The sequence below is a fragment of the Festucalex cinctus genome, chromosome 15 (assembly GCF_051991245.1).
Source record: "Festucalex cinctus isolate MCC-2025b chromosome 15, RoL_Fcin_1.0, whole genome shotgun sequence".
NCBI lineage: Eukaryota > Metazoa > Chordata > Actinopteri > Syngnathiformes > Syngnathidae > Festucalex > Festucalex cinctus.
The window spans coordinates 22,877,270-22,899,689 of NC_135425.1; the positions used below are offsets into that span (position 1 = coordinate 22,877,270).

General features: G+C 39.1%; 1 protein-coding gene across 9 annotated transcripts in view; it reads left to right on the forward strand.

Annotated features, from left to right (window-relative positions):
• The first annotated feature begins 6,831 nt into the window (after positions 1-6,831).
• LOC144002872 (glutamate receptor ionotropic, NMDA 1) overlaps positions 6,832-22,420 on the forward strand; it is a 39,840-nt gene continuing 24,251 nt past the window's right edge. For 3 of the 9 annotated variants that reach the window (XM_077498517.1, XM_077498518.1, XM_077498513.1), the window contains exons 1-5: positions 6,833-7,546; positions 14,467-14,601; positions 16,252-16,428; positions 21,241-21,303; positions 22,111-22,208. In XM_077498517.1, coding sequence (XP_077354643.1) covers positions 7,298-7,546; positions 14,467-14,601; positions 16,252-16,428; positions 21,241-21,303; positions 22,111-22,208 — 722 coding nt within the window. In that variant the 5' untranslated portion in view covers positions 6,833-7,297. Of the gene's footprint in view, positions 7,547-14,466; positions 14,602-16,251; positions 16,429-21,240; positions 21,304-22,110; positions 22,209-22,420 lie in introns of all 9 variants that reach the window. The other 6 variants (XM_077498512.1, XM_077498516.1, XM_077498519.1 and 3 more) reach the window with 5 other exon arrangements.

The window sequence follows — 22,420 nt, forward strand, 5'->3', positions numbered from 1 at the left end:
GGCCGGCAGGAATTATCCTCACTCCAGTGTGGTGTCAGGAGGTTGTTTTGCCACACAAATTGGCACGAGAGTCCCATCTGCAGCGAGCTGTCTGACTGGCACGGAAAGCTCAGTGTTACCTTCCTGGGCTGCAACCACGCACTGAGCCAAAGAACCTTGGCTTCACTGCAGTGCCCTTTCTGTCCAAAGGCCACTGCATTCCCACAGTGGGCCACCAGGAGGAGACGTAGAGTGACAAAGAACTGATTTTTTTTTTTTTTTATGAGATATGGGCTTATATCTTTTGCCTACAGTACTTTTTTTAAGCATTTTTGTAATGATGATATTGAATTTCACATGCCCTGGATTGTTTGACAGCAAACAGCAGGGCACATATAGACAAACAAAAACACTCTTTTGTTAAACAAACAAACAAACAAATAAACAAAGCAACAATCACTGGATTGGCTAGAAATTGACAAAACAAATACTGTATGACTAACAACACTACTGCTAATGAAAATCAGGCATTTCCTTATTTTTGTTGTCAACCTTTATGACATATATTTAACAAACTAATGAAAGTGGCCTGGGAAAAAAAATAATGGTACCCTGAACTTAAAAGATGCACATCCAGTTTTTCAATCTTGCTGCAAGACCAAAATTGACGACCCCTGAAAGCAAATAGATGCAATTTTTTTTTAAACACATGTTTTTTTTTTTATAATAAATGATTTGCAGATTTTTTTTTAATCTACTATTGTGATTAACATTTAAATGTAACATTTTATGTGATGTACTTTGCTTTGTTGAAGATTTGTGGAGCTGATTACATTACTTAAGCTAATTGTTACACAAAGCACTGTTCACTTTAGTCTAACGTGAACGCGACCTTACAATGTCCATCATGGTTGGACAACTGTGATATGCAGTGCATGTTATCTGATCAAGAGGGGGAGGGCAAAACAGGCTGTCCAGTTGCCAACACTTTGACATAAACAGAGCTGATGCGGTATTTGAAATGTTTGCTTCAGTGAGTCGCTGTCAAACTGAGGCCCGTCTTTCTGATGTGTTTCCCATGTTAAGCCCCACATAAATCATAGATGCGATTACCCTGTCAGTGCGAGCCTCTCCTCATGCTGAACTGAAGTACACGTGCACACCATGTATTTTAGGTTTCTGCTACATTTGCTCGGAAAAACAGTGGGGGGTTGAACGGCGGATCAATATGGATCAATCGGTGTGTCAAATTGGAGAGGCCGGTTCGCCCGGAGGCAGAGGGACGTTGTGTAAATGTTTCATGTAAACGTGTCGTGTTTTGACAACACACCTCGGACATTTTTCTGAGGATGGTTCTCCACAGGAAAGCAATTCGTGCAAACATGATGTGCCCAGAAGTGCACTCAAACAAAACATGTACCTTGCAATCTCAATTAAATCAGCTACAATCTAAATCCATTTTCAAATTAACTATTTTTCCCTCTTAGAGAAAGAGCACAATTTGATGAGAGTGACATGTACACCACGGACAAGAATGGTTGATTAAACATTTATATTTTGAGCCAAAAAAAAAAAATCAAGGAGAAGGTCCTGTGCTACCTTAACAAACAAATACAAAACAAATCAGCAACATTGCTAGGTTCAAAAGTAAAAGAGAAAATTATTTATAGCTTTTGCAGTTTGTACAGTTTGCCCCATCGTCTTTGTTCTCATGGTGTCGGTGATGTTCTGCTATTTTGTAGCTCGACAGCTCAGTGCTTGAACTCAAGAGCCTGTTGGTGTACACGCCCTTCTGTGGGTTTGCGTGTGTGATTGTGTACTAAGATCTTAAAGCCTGCTTCAATTTCTGCATGCTTGGCAGCTTGTGCTTATTTATTTTTTCGTGTGTGCCTCAGTCTGACTGAGCGCGAGAGCCTTTTCAAAACTTGTGGGAAACTTATGTAATGACTGCAGAGCGGGTTGGTCCCATCTTACTGATGTGCGAGTGGGTGGAAATAGAAGCAGAGGAAGATTGCTCTCCCGCATTTAACAAGGAGCCTTGACACTGCAGGGCCGTCCAATAAGTGGTGAGTTGAATGCAAAAACTGTCTGTAGCAGTCACATCAAGGCAAGCAGCATTAATGTAAATACTGATGCCTTGCTCGCCCCTGACACTCTGAATGCAGAGAAATCCAGGAAGACACACAAGTAATATTTGTTTTTGTACATGTTGGTCTTTTTTTTTTTTTTTTACAACAAAATCAAGCAAAATTTGGTACACCCATTTTAGATGACAAAATCTCACAGCACACCACCATGTCATAAAAGTATGAACACTGTAATAATAATCACATCATTTTTAATTTATGGCTTAATTTATAACTTTCAGACAAATTAAGTGAAATTGGATAATTCCCCGTGCTACCACTGATGAGTTATTCTGTAAAATTTGCATGCAGATTTTGTTTATTATACATTGAAAACAGTGGTGGACTGGCACTTTGACATAGGTCAACCCGTGTCTAACATGTACTTCTGCCACTGATGTTTATTGATGATGTTTCTATATTCAAAATGGCTTAACGGACGGGTCCCTCTAAATTCTGGGCCGGTCTCTCGGGGTAAAATGGAGGAAAATAATAATTAAAAAAGCACTACATCTGCCCCAAAAGAGACCCACCGGGCATCTGCCCTGTATGCCAGATGGCCAGTCCAGCCCTGATTGAAAATCAGAAGCAGTTACTGTTTATTGTACATTAAATACCAGTAAAGTGTACAAGTTGCTCTTTAAAGTTGTTTACATTTGGACTGTATTTTTTTTTTCCAGAATTTCTCTGGCGACCACAACTGCCATTGTTGTTGTTTTTTTTGTTTTGTTTTTTTTTAATTTGTTTTTTTTTTTTTTTTTTTTTTTTTTTTTTTTTTCCGGAATTTCTCTGGCGATCAGAAATGCCAGTTTTTTGTTGTTGTTGTTGTTGTTGTTTTTATGATTATTTATTTATTTATTTATTTTTTTATTTTTCCCGTGAAGACAACAGAATTATTATTATTATTATTTTTAAACAGTGTAAGTCATATCATGCATGGAAAAAACACCCACAAAAAAAGCCAAAGAACTTTGGGTTTTCATATGATATTAACAGCATATACACTAATACAGCTGCCGATGTATGTTTTTATGCTTTCCCTCTCATTATCATTGTTGCTGCTTATTTTATTAACAAGTAATGGTAACAGTACATGTACAAATAAAATCAGCCGAATTGAATTAAATTTCCACGAGAGACAAAGTGAGACAAATTAAAACCAGTTATCTCCGAGCTCTCTCGCTGACGATGAATGGCGACGTGTTCATCCTCGTGATTAATTCATCGGCTCCCCGCGACACCGGCGTGTTGACTGATTTATAATTCAGCACACCGTTTGATGATTCTTAGACTGGCCCCGTTTTCAAACACCTTTTCAAGTGGCGGCATTTGTTGATTGTAATAATATGCCTGGAATAAACTCATCACGGCCCCGAGATTAATCCCTGAGGGTGAAAATATTCATTTCATAATTTAGCAGAAGAACAAATGTGTGTTTGACTTGTTCACACAACGAGCTTGTGACTGTTTCTGTTTTTGCGAGAGGAGAGAGATTCTTGTTTCCTAGGTAACGGTGAAGTTGATTCATCTCCTGTATGTCGCGGCGAGGGATGTTTCTAACATTTACTTGAACCAGAGCTCACACACACACTATTAAATCCCACCTTCTGCCACCCACGATGAGGAACACAAGTTGCGTGGGACAGTAAGTGTGTGACAGATGGAAAGATGGATGTGACTGACTTGCTAGTTGATGAATGGCCTGTCTACTTTCAGCTCCATTTCCTCCCGAGCGCATTAGAGCAAGACAGTCAAATCATATTCTCGGACTTGGCAGGGTACTTTCACAATCCGCTATACCGCCATTATTGTGTCAATGTTTAACATTGTATGGCGTTTTTCTATTCATATTCTGCCACGTCTGTCTAAAGTGTTGGAGAGGCTTGTGGGTGGTCAGTTAACTGATGACCTGGAAGTAGGGGTGTGAATTGCCTAGTACCTGACGATTCGATTCGTATCACGATTCACAGGTCACGATTCGATTCGATACCGATTAATCCCGATACGAATTTATAAGTCGATTGTTGCGATTTTTTTTCATTCAAATTTAGAAAATGCTAATCAGTAAGCTTGTAGAGTGTAAGATTTATATGAAAATGTATTATTTATTTATCTGAAATTTAATTCTTATAGAGGTTGTAATCTGTTTCATGTTTGAACAGCATTAAAATAAAATATTAAGGCTTAATGTTCCGTTCATAAAACATTCTTCCATGCTCAAGGTGTGAATCCTAACCCGAAGTCAGACGTTTTGTTGAATATTTTTCCATTAAAAATGTAAGTTTAAAAATCGATTCACACACACACACACACACACAAAAAAAAAAAAAAAAAAAAAAAAGGCAATGATGATAAGACGTTGAATCGGTAAGACTACCGAATGAACAATTCTGAGCTCTTTAAAAAAAAAATAAAAAAAAAATCGATTTTTTTTTTAATCGATTCGAGAATCGCGCGATGTAGTATCGCGATATATAATCGATTTTTTTTAACACCCCTACCTGGAAGCATACAGAATTCTCTTTTGTGTTCAATCTGGCTTCAGAGCTGGCCGTGGGTGTGTAAAAGCAACCCTTACAAAATGTTGACGTTCTTTATTAACTCTGTAATCCCTTCAGGACTCGCCGTTGCAATCCATATTCATCTGTGAGTTTGCCTTTATTGCATATGTGTCGAAAAACTCACTGGTTCTTGCTAATCTACGGTATACACAGTAGGGATGTAACGATATCCAAACATCACGACACGATATTATCACCATATGAAGGTCACGATACGATAATGGCGATATTTAAAAAAGATCACAATATTGTAAAAAAGAGAGCTCATACTAAAAAAAAAGCACAATATTGTGCTTTTGTACATAACAGCAATGCTTATAAACCACCTACAATCTCTAATAACAACAGCGAGGCTCTTACTTGGTAATGCAAGCACACATTGATCGCTTCACAAGCAAATTAGGTTCCCCTTCATCTGACAATTAGCATCGATTTTAAACATAGAAGGCCAAAACATCCCTTATGAAAATTAAATCGCACTAATAAAATAGCCACTAGAGGGTGCTAGAACTGCACAAATGGAAATCAACCTGACTTTTTTTTCTTTTTTTTTTTACAGATGTGTTCCTTTTAAATATTGTGAACATGACGACGACGATATTGTGGCAGTTTTAATATCACGATATCTCGATATCGCCCTTATCGCGATATCCCGAATACACACACTCCTTGGGTCTATCTCCACCCTTCCTGTGTCAGTTGCTGCATATCGCATCGCCTGCTTACAACGCTCGCTCAGCTAATGCATCCTCTGCACTGGGTCTGTCTGTCATTTCATGCTGCCTGGAATGAATTGCAGAAATCATCAAAACTACAATTTTTACCCCTGTGTGTCTGTTTTGAGTTAGTCTTGTTGCAACCCTCTGTTTGTGAAAGAATGAAAGCTACTACTACTACTACTACTAATAATAATAATAATAATAATAATAATAATAATAATAATACATTTTTGAAAATTCACCACTTAAAATCAGATATTGTATTTGAATTGTGGCTCAGCAGAATTATTTTGAAAAACAAACTCATGTCGCTGATTTTTGTAATTTTCAATGAGACAGCCACATCCAAGGAAGGTTGGCTACAGTCGCGTGGGTGTTATATTTCTAAATAACACGCACAACTCTAGTCACAGGAATGTCACGCTGCTTGTAGACGATTTTAGATCCGTCACCTTTAATGAGCGTGTCGATGCCGTAATTGTATTTCTACTCTCCGGGGCCCAGTTGCTCAAAGGTAAATGGAACCAATTTTGCATCATGGATTGGATCAATTCTGGAAACGTGTTTGTTGTGCAAAACCGAATGTGGATTCTCAAATCAGAACAGATCTCATAATCCAATCTTGGTTTTAATCAGGATCGAACCCTCGGTTTGTGTTGTTCATTTTTTTTTAATAGGACTGGGATAACTTGGATCCTAAAAATCATGATTTTTTATTTTTTTTTCCTGATCCCAATCTGTTTGGTCGATTCAAGGGTGGATTTCAGACATCAAATGTGATTTAAAATTACATTTATCTGGGAAAATAAATAATGAGAAGTGACTTTTAGATTTTCCTGTCTCTCAAAATCTGTTAAAAATAAATAAATAAATAAAAATAAAAATAAAATAAAAAATTACACAACTCTAACTGGAAACTTTGGATTTACAGACACGTATAAAAATCATTGCCCACTAATAGTTTCCAAAATGGTATTACTGCACTTAGTCACTTTCATTCTGACTGAAAAATTCTTCTTCATTTTTAGCTGGCTCAGCAACATCAGTGACTTCATCACAGAGTGGGACATCCCTCTTTGGAGAAATATTGTGTAGAATATGAAATGCCTCCGTGCTTGGCACTCAACATTGTGGGTTGGAAGTGAGGAGTTACATCACTAAATGATTTCCAGGATGGGTCAAATGCAGCGAACAAATTTTGCCCCACAATCAGTGGTACTTTGCTTTAACCAAAGCATCTATCAGACACATAACTAGCTCGATTAGTCTAATTTAACCTTTTATTTTTTGATAGATTTGACCAATCTGTTTTACCTTACTTGGTTCAATAAATGCTGAGGAACTGTGTTCTATGCACTGTGTTTTTGCAGTTGTGCAGTTGGCAGCACCTCACGCCAACGCGGGCACAGAAAAAAGAAAAAAAAAAAAAAGTGGGTAGTGCATTTCGGGAGCGCGCAGGAGCACCAAAGGGCGCGTGCACAGCTGTCAGAACCAAGGACAGCAGCCGCTTATCCCGGAGCGACCTGCAAAGGGGGAACTTTGGCGTGATCATCCCCCGCCTAGAAGACACATGAAATAGTGCAGAGCAGTTCGCCTATAGACGAGGACATTATTTTTTAGGTGCAAGATGTTTCTTCACCGCTTGCTTCTAAGATGATCGTGTTTAGTCCTCCGCATTGCCGATAATTTCACAGCTTTGTCGGTGTTCTCACTGCTTTTTTTTTTTTGTTGCGTGTGGCCAACCTCCCTCCATCTCTCCCCGATCACACCGCCCACACGCGTCGTGCCTGCTTGCAAACCGACCGTCAGAGTCGCGCTGCCGTCCAGAAGCTGCTCGAGCCGAGCCGCCTGCACCGGGGAGAGAAGCGTGCGGGCTGGGTGCTTGTGTTTGACGGTGCTGCTGGTGCAAACGATGCGGCTCTTTCTGTTAGCGGCGCTCGTCTGGTGCTCGTGCGCGCGGGCCGGCTGCGAACCGAAAATCGTCAACATCGGAGCCGTCCTCAGCCAGAAGAGGTACGAGCAGGTCTTCAAAGATGCGGTGACCCAAGCCAACCAAGTCTACGGACGGGACAAATTTAAACTCACGGCCATCTCCGTCACGCATAAACCGAACGCCATCCAAATGGCTCTGTCCGTATGTGAGGACCTCATCTCCAGTCAGGTATGTAAACCTGCTAATGTGCTGTATTTTTCAACTCTAAAAAGGGTTTGAATAGTGTCGGGAGGGGTTTGGAAGCAAGCTAGGTGGGGATCATTTCCTGTATTGTACTGTACTGTACTGTAAGCCATTCACGTCTTTTTCCACTCAGTTGCCATGGTTACATCACCATCTCCAACTCTACATATAGACTTCATACAGGTTCATCCATCCAGACAGCCATTTTTGCATCACTTATTCTAATTAGGTTCTCGGATTTGCTGGGGCGGTGTCATCATCTCTGATATATTCACCTGCATATCACAATCATGCACGTGCAACTATTCACACACAGTTTCAAATGTGGAAGGAAGCATGAGGAGAACGAACTCCACACAGGAAAGCCAAGGGCCAGATTTGAACCCACAACCTCTGACATGCATGGCGGATGTGGTAGCCACGCAAGTCATTTTGATAGGGTGGAACCTAAAGATTAAAACAAAACGACCCAAAGTTCGGTCAAATTGGTCCAAGTAGTGGGTCGGTCCATTTTTTGTTGGTTTTGACCAAAATTGGGTTATTTTTTTTTACCTGCAGTTTTGAGAGTGAAGATAAATATTTGACACAATTCAAATTTTGGTTTACATATTGAACAATAAAATATGTGAATAATGAAAAATCCATTCATCCAAAAATGCCAGTTCCAACAGTCTACTACAACACGAATGCAAGTTTTAACAAAGTAAAATTATGGGAATATGATTTCAACCAGCAATATTCATAAGGTTTTGGCTTTTAAATGACTTTCTTTCGACGCATCAGTGTTTTGTTGGTTCTTTTTGGTATTCTCAATTACTTCCTTGACCCAAGGTAAACAAATGGTTGAACCGCCTATAGAAATCAACATTGTTATGATGGCCAAAACTTCACTTTGAACCATTTTGTGCTACAAAGGGTTAATGCAGGTTGTAGCTACAGTGAAAGAGATACTTTATGAATGCCAACTGTACTTTGAAATCTTTCCTCAGTAAGCCGGTAAACAGTCCATTCAGCTTGGAATTTTTCCCAGATGTTCTTGGAAAAAAAAGGCAAAAAGAAACTTTTTTTTTTTTTAACAGAAACACCATTTGGCCAATTTGGCATGCATACAAAATGTAACCCAAAAGACAAATGTCGGCATATCTCGGATGAAGGGGCTGCCATACATTTCAGAACACACAGCTGCAGATCTAGTCAAGTGCAATGAAATCCAGTGAGGAGTGAAAATGGGGGAAATGCCTTTGACTATTATAGGCAGCCTGACAGGCGATGCGTGCACTGTATGATAACTGATAGGGATAGTTGTAGTCACCCTCAGTTACAATGTGTTTAATATCCAATATTGTAACATGTATGCTGCTTTTAAATGCATATTAAATACACATGTTTTTTTTGCATTACAATTGTGCTCACAAATTGAACCCATTAAACACATTCCATAAGTAATGCATGGTAAGTACAATGCACCTTGGAGAATTGTACAACACTCCAACCACATGCTCATGTCAAAAACAAAATTGCTTTTAACTCATTCAAACCCAAAAACGTGTAAATACGTTTTTTAACACTTTGTCCTTCATTCCCAAAAACGTATTTATGTTTTGTTGTTTTTTTATGCACAAGCATACAGAAGGCTTTGATGCAGCTTCTGGTATGAAGAGGTGGCTTAAAGCAATGGTAGTTGTTACAAAGAAAAACGGCCAGCAGGTGGCAGCAGAGTATAAGAGATCAGCCAGGATCATGTTGCAATAAGCTCTTTTTATGAATGTGAATGAATATTGATGAAACTTAACTGCATTCTAACGTTAAATGCTCGAAAATGGAAACAGATACAAATATATATTTTTAAGATGTGCTAATCTTTCTTTTGGTAGGTTCCATGTTTTTATAGCAATCGAACACAATGTTCTGTGGGCCTTGCAAAATCAGTCAAAATCCAGTAAAACAGCTGTGACCAAAGGTGTTGGTTCACTGAAAATGGCTGGGAGTCAATGAGTTAATAACCTCACCTCACGGCATGTTGAGGCGTGAAGTCACTCTCTGTCCTCCCACATTTAGGCTTCATGTAATAATCATTATTAATTAAAAAAAAAAAAAAAAAAAAAACACCCACTCTGCCACTCTGTCTCCAGGCCTCTGCATGGTGCAACGACTCTCATCTATAGAGGCTTGGACAATAATACCATCGCATTCAGTATTGTAGCACACTCGTAACATGCGATCCAAGTCAAAATTGTGCTTTTGCAACAACGCTAATGAAGGTCCATGCGCACACACTGGGCCTAATTCGGGCAGAGTCAATGAAAGTTTTAATCCTCTGAGTTTGGCTTGCGGGCGATCACAGTCACTGAGAGGGAAAGTCTGCGGCAGATGGACGAGTAGATGCCTGCGAGCAATCCTTGGATGGCAACGCTCATTTTTGACCCAAACATACGGGCGGCTCGCGCCCAATAATCCACGGCTGCACGCACACGCCCGACGCCGTTCCGCTTCCTCCGCCACTACAGCGAATTTTCTGGAACCTATTCGACAGGATGATGTTTTTCTGGATATGTAGCTGCGTGGTTTTTATGTGGGTATGGAAATTCATTTGTATGGGTTGATCCAAAGTAAATTCTTCTTTCTGGTCTTATTTCTCTGATAGTATATAGACTTTCAATAAGATTTTCTATCGTGTAAGTGAAATAAATTCATCATGCTGTTAAGGACAAAAGGAGCAACAATTTACAATTTAAGGATAGATTACCAACCAGTGCACGTCATCAATCAATTACCGGTTTATGTGCTGAAGCATTTCCACTCTCTGCTTGCTGGATTTATTTTTATGTGCTGTCAGTGACTCAGGATTTAAGTGGATTTTGTCTGTGGACTGTATTAAAAACAACGTGATGGACATGGACTTCGCCTCATCAGAATTAAATAGGATTTTAATGAAAAATAATACCCTGCTATTTATTTTTGGGTAATGATTGTTGTGAAGAAAATGCCAGAGTACCTTGAAAATATGTCAAAATATACAAATTCTGTATTTTGTACAATGTCATACCAAATTATGTGAGTGAAACATATCTGTTACATTGGCAGCTGTAACATCAAATGATATGTATTTATACTAGAGGTGTCAATATTAGTGCATTAATTTTGAGTTAATTTAAAGTTCCTTTAACGCCACTATTATTTTTTAATGCATGATTAATGACCACTCCTTACTTGGAAAGTAAAAATTATTTCATCCAGTCAAAATTTATTAATAATGCATATATTTGTGGAGACTGGGGTCAAATTGTATTTTCAAAAATGTACAGAATTTCACAAATTACTTCATGTTAAAGATTAGACTGCTCTTATTATGAAAAGAAAAATTCACTGAGCTGTCACCAACATTAAAAAAAAAAAAAATGCAATTATGCCATCTAGTGGCAGAAAAATGACCAACACAAATCAATATCACACGTTTTTTTTCAGTACATCTTTTTTTATTTTAACTACATTTTATGAATTATGAAATTGCTGTATCAATGACTAAACGATGCAGCCATATTTCTATTAGTCTAACTTTTTTTTTTTTCATTTTTATGACCAAGTATGAAAACTTAAAAAAAAAAAAAAGTATTTTCTTGTACTTTTAGAACAGAAATAAAAGTTGCGATTATTCGTGAGTTAACTATTGAAGTCATGCGATTAATTACGATTAAAAATTTTAATCACCTGACACCCCTAATTTATACAAGTAATTATTCTAGTTTCTACATATTTAAGATATGTATGTTGGACAGTAAAGACGAACATGGTATCATTAATTTAACCAGCGGAAGCAAGGTCAAACTGCCGTGTGTGTAAGTCTGTGTGGAAATGGAGGCCATGATGCATTTCATTTGTGACAGAAATGTGCGTGCTGCTGACAAGATAAATGCATCTCTAAGGTTCCTGCAAAATGTCACTTCAGTCCCAGTTTATCGCCAAATTAAAATTTAATCTCTGGGCTGCACTTTAGTGGTGTACTGTCGCCAAGGATGTCAAGTCAAGTACTCAATTTTCACCCCAATCCAAGGATGCCTTATACCGAATAGATCTCTTGCATCAGTCCAGTATTGAGCCTGTCAGGCCGTCCCGTCTCGCTCAAATTGGGCATTGCAGTGAAATCAGATTAAGCAGGAGATAATCCACAGCATAGGCGTGCACAGGTAGACCCCTAGTGGTGCTGACACCCTTGCCCCTCTGCCTAAAGTGCCCTTTGGAAAGTTTTTTTTTTTTTTTTTTTTTTTTTTTTAAATAAACACTTTACTGAGAACAGGTCAGTGTTGACACAATCTTAGAAAAGCTACATGATTAATCGTGTGTGGAAGTGTGCGTCGCTCTCGTTCTCTCTCTCGCGTTCTCTCTCCCTTTGTCACGTGACCTCTAGCCACCGTTGTTCGCAATGGGACAGACACAAACACACACGCACGCATCTCCTTCCCCTGCTCCTCCACCAGCCAGGTAACTTGTTATGAATCCAGTGAAATTGTATTGGTTGTTTGCCCACTAATCCTTACCTATAACCATTTTGTTGTGAAGTAGCATATGTCTCATACAGCACAAACAAATGAGCAGAAATTAGCCGAATGGCCACCTAATTAGCTAGCTTGAAACGCTATATGCTAATTCAATAATAGATAACGTGATAACCACCACATACGTCAGACTAATGGCGGTGAAAGGAAGCTCTCTGTGAACCATGCATTGAAAAGCAATGGACTTTGGATCATTAACAATAAAAATACCCCAAAATTTTTCTGCTTGCGCCCTTGTGGGCGCTCGCATATGTGAGCATATCTACTCCAAAAACTCACTGCCCGCCACTGGCTAATAGTCACTAATCACATTCAAAAGCAGTCCAATATGTCCTCGGTGGTCGAAGCATTTTAATTAAGTTGCATTGTGGAAATATCAGAAATGCCCGCCGGATGTTTGGAATTGTCACTTGCCTGTGAGAAATACCCTTTTGCCTTCTTGTAATGACAGCTGTCAGTATTATTCATTCTCCGGCCCTTGGGCTGTTTGGTTACTAGTTGGTCTATTTATTTACTATTATTCAATTTGCGCAAAAAGTGCCCTTTCCCCCCCCCCCCAGAGCACTTGCCCCCAAAAATATCTGTGCACGCCACTGATCCACAGTACATTTGTTTATTGTGTCATTCATATGTCTGGCCAGTTACATATACAAACTATGTAAATATACCATGAAGGATAAAAGCTACCACAGTTCATCGTAGCTCTCTATTTTCAGTGCTTAACACAGTTATGTTTATGCCACAGCTGGCCTAAATTAACGGGCTCAAGAGGCATTGGTCTCAGTGAGGTACCGCTAATGTCATAAAAGCAGAAAGCATGTCCACCGTGAAACAACAGGCTCTGCCACCGAAGTCTCATGTCATACGAGACTGTCATCGTAGCCCTTGGGAATGTCTTGGCAGTTTGAGTGACAAGTGGCGAGAGGCGAGTGTCCGGCGCCGCTAAATAACCGGAAGCAATGTGCTAAGTGAATGAAAAACCCTACAGAAAACCATTGGCGCTCCATGTTCTAGGTTTTTTTTTTGGGTTCATTCCTGTCAAAATGTGGGTAACATTAGCAAGGATGCCATAGATGCATTAATAAATTCAATATTGCACGTGTATTTTAACTCTTGTTCATCTAAGCTACAAAGAACACATTCAAGCTGCTTCATGTTCAAATCATCATGTCATCACGCCGCAGTACTTCTGGCTGCACACACAGAAATGACATTCCACTTAAAGTGGATTGACCACATCTGCATCAGTCAATGTTTTGGAAGGTCACTGCTGAAGGTGAAAGAGAAGAGGAGCAAAGGTGCTACAGGACTTGGAGGAAGACGATCAATCTCTACAGAATCAATAGAAAAAAAAAAGACAAGGAAAAGCATGGGTAGACACATGAAGAAACTGTGGGCATGAAGCAGGGGGGGGGGTTGGTGGCAATTGGGAAATTTGGGACAAATCCCGAATAGGCGTTCTATTTCAGGCCAAGCTAGTCAAACGTATTTAATTTTTAGGCCCTAATTCCTATACAACGGGTGTCTTCAAATGGCAATCCATACATTGTGTCGCATGGCTGTTTTTTCTGCCACTATCAGAGGACAAAAAATGGCATAAATAAATAAATAAATAAATAAATAAATAAATAAAACATGGATATAAAAATAGAATGAAAAATGACATAATAAATAAATGAAAATAAAACCAACAAGAGTACATAAATAAATAAAAGTAATAAATACAAAAATAAAAACGAGATTCAAAAAAATTAAATACATGCGTAAATAAATGAAAAAAATACTAATATATAAATAGAATTAAATATCAATCAATAAAACTGCCATTCGAAGGTGGAGTGTTCTCTCACCAAGCAGGTTGGCGAACAAGTAAATGTCAACGGCTTGTATGGAGAGCTACAGCAATGGGCGACCAACTTGACCACTGTCACCACCACCACTTGTGACTTGAAAGTGTAGTTGCTCAACAACTTCACACACTTAGAACTGCCCCCTCATCTGAATAACAATTCATGACTCATTTCATGCTGCAGCAATAAATTAATAATTATTATTATTTTTTTTGATATTTAAATCTATTAATTTTTGCATTTATTTCCACATTTTGTATTTATTTCGATTTATGTTTTTTTTGTGATATTTTATTTTGTTATATATATTTTTGTAATATCTTTTTATGTATTTATTTATTAATTTCTTTATTTCTTTATTTATTATTTTGGCAGCTTTGGTCCTTTCCCTGGATCAATGTTTATAAAGTAATTGTGAAAATAAAATGCTAGTTGATCCATGTCACAATAGCACCGGCGATTTGTTTTTGTCCCTCAACGCAAAGTGTTGTGTTCCCTTCAGGTCTACGCCATCCTGGTGAGTCACCCGCCCCAGTCCAACGACCACCTGACTCCGACACCTGTCTCCTACACTGCAGGCTTCTACCGCATCCCTGTGGTGGGGCTCACCACTCGCATGTCTATTTACTCAGACAAGGTACGCACGTGCTGTATGAAATGATGTGAATGAGATGCAGGCTGGGAGGGAGGAAGAAACAGAACGGGCCGGAGAGACATGTCAGGAAGTCCCCAGGGAGGACTTCAAAAGCTTCCTAGATTAAATGGCCCCATCACTGTCCATTAGAGGGCGGATGATTGAGTATGTTCACAGCATGAAATTGAAAGAACTCCATCAATAATGTCTTTGACCTGAATGATGTTTTTATGAAGCACCAACCACAATCAATTAACTTTTAAAGAGAACACATAAATAAAATTCCAAGGGCCAGTTCAGAACTTATAACCGTATAAATTATAGAGATCCATGGTTAGCAAACCTATTTTTGTCCTCTAACTTTTGGATTCCTCCTGAATTTTATTTTATTTATTTTTTTGGCCTCAAATCAACTATTTTTTCTTATTACTAGACTAAGTGCAATTTCTGGAGAAATTGCGTGGGAATGCTGAAAGCTGAATGCTAAGATTTGAATGCATGTGGAATGATTATGAAATAAATGGAGAGTTAAATTATGAAATTATGACCTCCTGGTTACTGGGCAATGCACTTTAACAACTGTGCCACCGAGCAGCATCAGACACCTGGTAATGATGCTAATTTATATGTATGGAAGTGGGCGTGGAAAGTACTTAGAAAAAGTTCAATGTCTGTCCCATTGAAAATGAATGGGAAAAAGTTTATATTAAAGGTATGAAATTGTGCAAATACTGCAAGTAATGTGGAATCAGACAATATATACACCGGGAGGTGTGATTTTTTTTTTTTTAAGCTAGTTGAAATTTGAACAGCGTAAATTGGAAGTATTATGTGGGAGTTGTTACGCGGAAAAAAAGCGTAGAGAATAAAAATCACAATAACATATGTATATACAGTTATGTTTTTATTTTTGGAGGGGTGGGGGGGTGGGGTGGTAATTAATCAAAGTAGCCATATTCAGGCTGAAAATTCTTGTTCTGTTTACCAGTTTGATACACACTTCTGGGTTAACAAATTTTTGTCAAATTACCTTTAACTATACAATTTATTATATGTGAAGACGTTGATTGTGTTAATTTTACCAACATAACAAACAGATAAACATCAACATATGCACACATAACTTTTGTAAATCTCTGCAAGTGTTTAAATTTGTAAACGATTCCGAACAAAGCTGAACTAAAACAGGTACAAACGTGGTTGGTCCCTACCTGTCGCCCACATTCACCATGTCGGTCATGCAAGAGGAAGAATTCAGCCAATTTTTTCTGGTGCAATGTTCCCTTTTTAGAGTATAAAAATATTTGACTTGAGACAATGAGGTCTGAACTTTGACAGACAGCCCAGAGGACAGAAGTGCCTTCATGTATTAGGCCATGTTATGAATTGTACGGAAGAACATTACTTGGACCTGTCTAAAGGCCAGAATGTGTCATTGGGTGTAGTTAAATTCCATTTCCAAAATCTAATCGTCATGACATTCACGTCGTTCATCAGCTAACCCTTTTTGGACACGTTCTGACATATAAATGACATGGAAGTGCATCATTTGAACTCTGGACTGTTAAATTAAAAATTTTTGTTATACTATCGTTCACGTCAATGTTTTTCTACAAAAGTGAGCTCTGTATATGAAAAATCTCTTGATCCCAGAGTATCCACCTGTCCTTCCTGCGGACCGTCCCCCCTTACTCGCACCAAGCGCACGTGTGGTTCGACCTGATGCGAGAGTTCAACTGGAACCACATCATCCTGATTGTGAGCGATGACCACGAGGGCCGAGCTGCTCAGAAGAGGCTGGAGACGCTCCTGGAGGAGAGAGAAACCAAGGTGAGACGCTGCTCCGTCCGCTGGGCCCACCTTGCCCCCCTTTCTTTCTCACCTCCCAGAGTTTGTACGTTAGCTGTTTCCCCCTCTCTGTTACGTGGCCACATCTCTTTCTCACCATTGTGTAAGCATCTGCTAACATTCGAGAGACATCAACAGCGTCTAATGTGGTCTACTTTTGACAAAAGTTTGTGCGTTTATTTGCTCATCTTCACGTTGCTTTTTGCCATAGTCCAGAATTATCCCGTGTCTATCAACATTGGGAGCCAAATAGTGGACTTTGATGTGAGGCTTTGCAAACCATCATAGACAGAACGTCACGGGGTCTTTTGGAGGTCGGAATAATTTTCCTCGTAGATGTTTGTATGTATTGTAGCGCACTGGATGATTTTGGCCATTTTACATAGCGCTGATGCCTCGGAGCTGCGCATATGGGTCATTGAAATGCTGATCTTCCGTGAGGCAAATCTCACATGACCTGCAATGATGCAAAAGGGTGATAAAGGAAGTGGAGAAAAGCATCTTCCTCATCCATTTAATAAGCTGAAATTACCCAAGGGTATCTTTTTTTTTTTTTTCCTTTCCACTCTCCTTGTGCCTCTCTGGGCCTCTTCGCTGTAATTGTGTATCAGAGTGAAACGAGTCCCGATTCAGAGGTTTAATTAAATCAGAAGGCGAAGACATGGCCAATATGATGCTTCGCACTTGAGGCAATTCACAGGATGGCTGTGAAAAGCTGTTGAAATAAGTGACCTGGATCAGCCGTGATTAACACGGGGCTGTTGAAACATTTTGGGTTTCATCGCACTGGATTGGGCTACTCTGCATTTTAAACGCCGCTACTGACATTTAAAATCAGCAAGCACTCACTGGCAGCATGCAAGAGGGAAACGTGTGTATGAGAAGCATTTTGATGAGAACCCTGGAAGCATTTTTTTGTGTGTGTTCATTCTGGATCTGAAAATGAAGCTGTAAAAAAACTTTTTTGATGGATGAAATAGTTAGTTTTAGACTTTGCAACCATTTTTTTTTGTGTGATTTGTGATTGGATCATCAAGGATGCAAAATTGGAACTGCTACATTAATGCTCTGGTATCGGTGGCTGTCATGAGTACCCGATACTCATCAGTTGTACTTGCTTTTCCTTATATCTTATTTTATATTTGACTTTAAATCAATCAATTATAGATTACAATAACTCACTGCAACAAGAAAAAAAATGATGATTATGGGCATGCATTGATATTGTAACCAGTAATTATTTTTTTCACTTGAATGTTTTATGTGATGTGAAATTATATTGAGTTAGACTACCAACTCATCTTGTCATGCTCTAATTAAAAGAGGAATATTGTGGTTAATCACTTAGTTGAGCTTCACTGATGCAGTAAATTGACACTATTTTTAGCAACGTGGCGAGCCATGAGCGAGGTCATTTAGTCACTGGGGGATCACTCACACCACCAGCAAAGAGGTTCCGGACACATTTGACTTAGCCAGAAAGCAAAAGTGAGTAACGCAACATGAAATATGAATGTGGATACAAAAATAGAACATTAAGAAAAAAAACTCTCAAGGAAAAAAAGACAACATAATTTCTTCTCATGTGGAATACTGTTGCGAAGTGGAGAGATGCGCTTTGAGATAAACGCCTTAACACCCAACTATGATTCAAATGTCATTTCTAAATCATTTAAGCTGCGTTAATATTGAAACATCCCCTGAGAATGAAAACACTGAATATTTTATTATTATTAGGGCCCGAGCAGCGAAACAGTACCCCAACGTGGCCCTTTATAGCGGCTTGCAGCTCTAGTTATTATTATATTTTATTTTATTAGGGATTCTGAGATGAGAGGAAGAGAAAGAAAAAAAAATACACCGACATATGAACTGCACCTATACGTCTGTCACCGTTTAAGCACCACTTGCAAAAGAAGCATATCTGTGATGACTGTGAAATGGCGTGTTTGAAGCGAGAGGAGATATTCAGAACGCAGTTGGGTTGTGAGATGAGATTCCATGCAAGCTGTGCAGAAAACTAAGTGAAGCAGCAAGATGCGAGTCTCAGGGCCCTATTTTCGTGCCCAGCACAAGTCGAGCGCACAGCACAATCTAACTGTGCACATGGGTGGAGTTTTATTTATCTGGCTATTTTGCTAGACTAGCACATATGCGGTAGAAGAGGGCGCCTGCCCCATAATGCGCCATTGTGGGAGGGAACACAGCTGATTCCCGGCCAATCAAAGCAGCTCGCAGCTCATTCCCTTTAAATTCAGGGCAGAGAGAGACGTGCGTGCCACAAGGACTGCTTGTGTCCATGCTGGAGGTCCGTGCATGCAAAGTGCAATTACAGAGCAATTATTTTGCTCATTTCACGACCATTTTCTAAAGATGTTAAAACTTAAAAGTGCTTTTTTTATTCTTCAAACCTCCACCTGTGATTTTCTGCAGATATGAAATTCAATGCGCAAACATCACGGCTGTCTACCAAAGCAGTATTGCAACATAGGGGGCGATGTTTTGTCAGCACGATTGTGGAATGAGGCTTGAAACATTTCCAGTGAAATCAAGTCATCTTTATTTATATAGCCTGAGCAGCCTGTCACAAAGCGTTTTACATAAACACAACAAAACAAACACAACATAAAACATAACAATACAATCACAACAAATCAACATTTGTGTTTCATTCCTACTTACGTACGATTTGATGTTTGAAGCAGTTATAAAGAGCAAGCATGTCTTCTACATCACTTACCCAAATGTCGCCTGCCAGCCACGGGGCACCCACAGACAAACAAGAATTCACTGTCACATTCAAAATTGTGGTCATTTCAAAGTCTTCATTTCATTGAAAAATCTATTTTTGGAATGGAAGAGGAAACTGGAGTGTCCACCAAAAGCCCCTGTAACTATATTAGGTAATTCTTTTAAGCAGTTCTTAAAGCAGGATTATGATGCTGCAGCTTTGTTATGGAACATTCATCAATAAATATGCCACTTCAAATACGGTTCAATTTGCATTTTCTTTTGTTTTTGTTTTGTTCTTTAAATCCTATTAGAGGCTAAAACGAAAGCTGTGAGTCAACCTGCGGTTCCGCCTGCAGATATGTTTGTTCATTTAAGTTATTTTAAGAGACGGTCCCAAAATGCCATTCATCAGCTGCAGCACTGACGACCTGCAGGGAAGTAGAAAATCCCAATTGTGAAATTTACCTATTAAATGTACTTAGAGGAGTGTCCTTTTAGGCCAATTTATATTTGCAACAGGGGTGTCGGATATGCCCTTTGATAAGCAAAACGGTTGTGTTGCAACAAAATCCGATAGGCGTGTCTGCAGCTACTGCGCCAACTCTATGAACCTCTACCCCATTCTTTTTTTTCCCAATTAACCTAAGTAGTGCTTAAAAGGCATCTCAGACCCTTCTTGGCCCAAGTGGTTTCCAGGCCAAGGATGTTTTTGCTGTGCTCGCACTTCACACCGTGGGTAAACTGCACAGAGGCGGTAACGCATCTCACAATGTGACACTAATGAGGTGGCTGCACACTGGGAAAGCATTTTGCTTGCGTTGCTCGATGCTGCAAGGCAGGCAATAGAACGCTCACAATATGAGCGGAAATCAGATTGCCTGTTTGGAGTTTTTGTTGAAGGAAGTCCATAAAGCAAAACGTCACATGAACAGCGCACCTTGGTCTCATTTTGTGTTTATTTGCAGATGGAGTGTTGAGTCATCTGATTATGGGTTGTTGCTTTATTACATTCCAATTCACGCTGTTAAATATACTAATAATAGATATTGTTATTTGGTTGTTGTTTGCATTTTTATAGAAATGAACTACTGTATGTTGCAACACCTAGAGTGGGTTACAAAGTATATATACACACACACATGCTCAAATGTTAGGGTTTTTGTGATTTTCACTTGATTATTAAAACTCATTCGCTCTCAGCCATTTTGTCAGAAGCAATCCCGTTCTGTTTTACTGGAGTTTGACTGATTTTGCAAGGCCCACAGAATATTGTGTTCGATTGCTATAAAAACATGTAACCTATCAAAAGAAAGATTAAAGTCTCTTCTTTCATCAGGAAAAAACGTAAGTTTCTATCTGTTTCCGTTTTGCAGCAATTAACATTAGAATATAGCTAAGTTTAATCATTTTTTTACAAATCTATTTAGAATTGTAATTGGGCTTTTTGGTGAAATATTTCCAAAACTGCAATGTGCCGTACTGTGACCAGTGTTATGGCATAGTGTTGTGATGTTGGCTTGTATTGAATAAAGGTTTATATAACACACACTTATTGGATACAACGGTTTGGTGTCAAAGGTGGAGCTTCACTTTGTGCAGCTGACCTTGTTTTTGGTGCTGCGTTAATATTTCAAGACTAGCAGCAAGCAGAATAGCTAAAGCTATTTGGGCTAACCGCTACATTCATCCACTCATAACTTATTTTCATACTCTCATAAATAATGATTGTTGTTTGAGATTGAAGTTGACCGGAGGTGTTGCTGTCGTACAGAGTGCTATAATAGTCAACAGTTGTTTGAGAATTATTAAAAAACACGTGATTAGCAATTTAGTAAAGTCCAGCTACACGACTTGTCTTGTCTTTGTATATTTTATTGTACGTCTGATTTGTACGACCAGTCTTGCTCAACAGTCTTGATGTCTTTGCAAGCCTCACAATGAAAGATCCCAATTTGAAGCGCAAGTGGAGATTTGTTGGAATGCTTTGCTGCCCTCCATTTTCAACTGTTTATAATATTTTTCTGTGTCTGCATATTTTCTCTGTGCACCATTACTCATCAGAATAAAAAAAGGAACTATGAAAATCTCGACCAACTGTCCTATGACAACAAGCGAGGACCTAAGGTATATTTGCATGGTCAATGCACGCCGCCCACCAACTTTCCAATCGTAGCAAATAGAAAACCAGCCCGAACCGGTCACCAGCCGACCCAGAAATGCCCCCCCCCCCCCCCCCCCCTCCACCCCCTTGGTAGCACGTGTTTTCTTTAATTTTTAATTTGAGAAATTCCCATGTCGTTTCAATGAAGAATGATTTTGCAATGGAAAATGTTTTCAGCAAGAAAAAAAATAAAAAAGATCAGCGAGCAGCACCCTGGCTTCTCTCATTTTCATTTTCAATTTCCAAAAGAAGGAATGCATGTCCTCTGAACTCTCTCTCACTCTCACACGAAAAGAGTTTGCAAGCCTTTTTTTTTTTTTGATGGAGAACCGGTCGTGTGGGAGCAACCCGCCTCCCGGATGCTACTTCCTCCTTCTTACTTTTCAGCAGCTATTTTATTTTTTTGTTGTTGAGGCAAAACGTCCCTCTCACCTCCACCCGTTTTTAGTTACTGGTTGCATTGACCTTTTTCTTCCCCCCCACCTAACACATGCACGTCCTTTTTTTGGAGCCTTGATAATCCTCAGTTTGCATGTACAACCAAATGCAAAAGTTTTTTTCCCTTCAAGCTTTTAATTATTATTATTTTTTTTAATTCAGCCCGTAACCCACTGGATCGCGTTTTTTTTTTATTTTTTATTTTTTTTTAAACTTTGCCTCCCGTTTACGAAACATAATCGGCCAAACTCGAACCAAGCAGGTAAAGAGGCATCATGGTGTCTAAGGGATGGGAAGTAGCTGGCTTGACCTTTTTTATGACCCCATCACAGGCAGAGAAAGTCCTCCAGTTCAGCCAGGACACTAACTTAACGGCCCTGCTGCTGGAGGCCAAAGAACTGGAGGCCCGAGTCATCATCCTTTCCGCCAGGTGAGAGGTTTTTATTTATTTGACTTTTTTGTTATTCTACCGATTTTCATCCATCAACTGCTTCTACATTCCTCAACCGATTGAAACCATTCCAGCTTCAACATGTTCCAAAAATCCACGCTTTCCAGGCTATATGATTTCTTATTCAAAATATTCACAGTTTTCCCACAATTAAACATTTTTCACCCCAAAAATCTCCATTCATTTTCAAT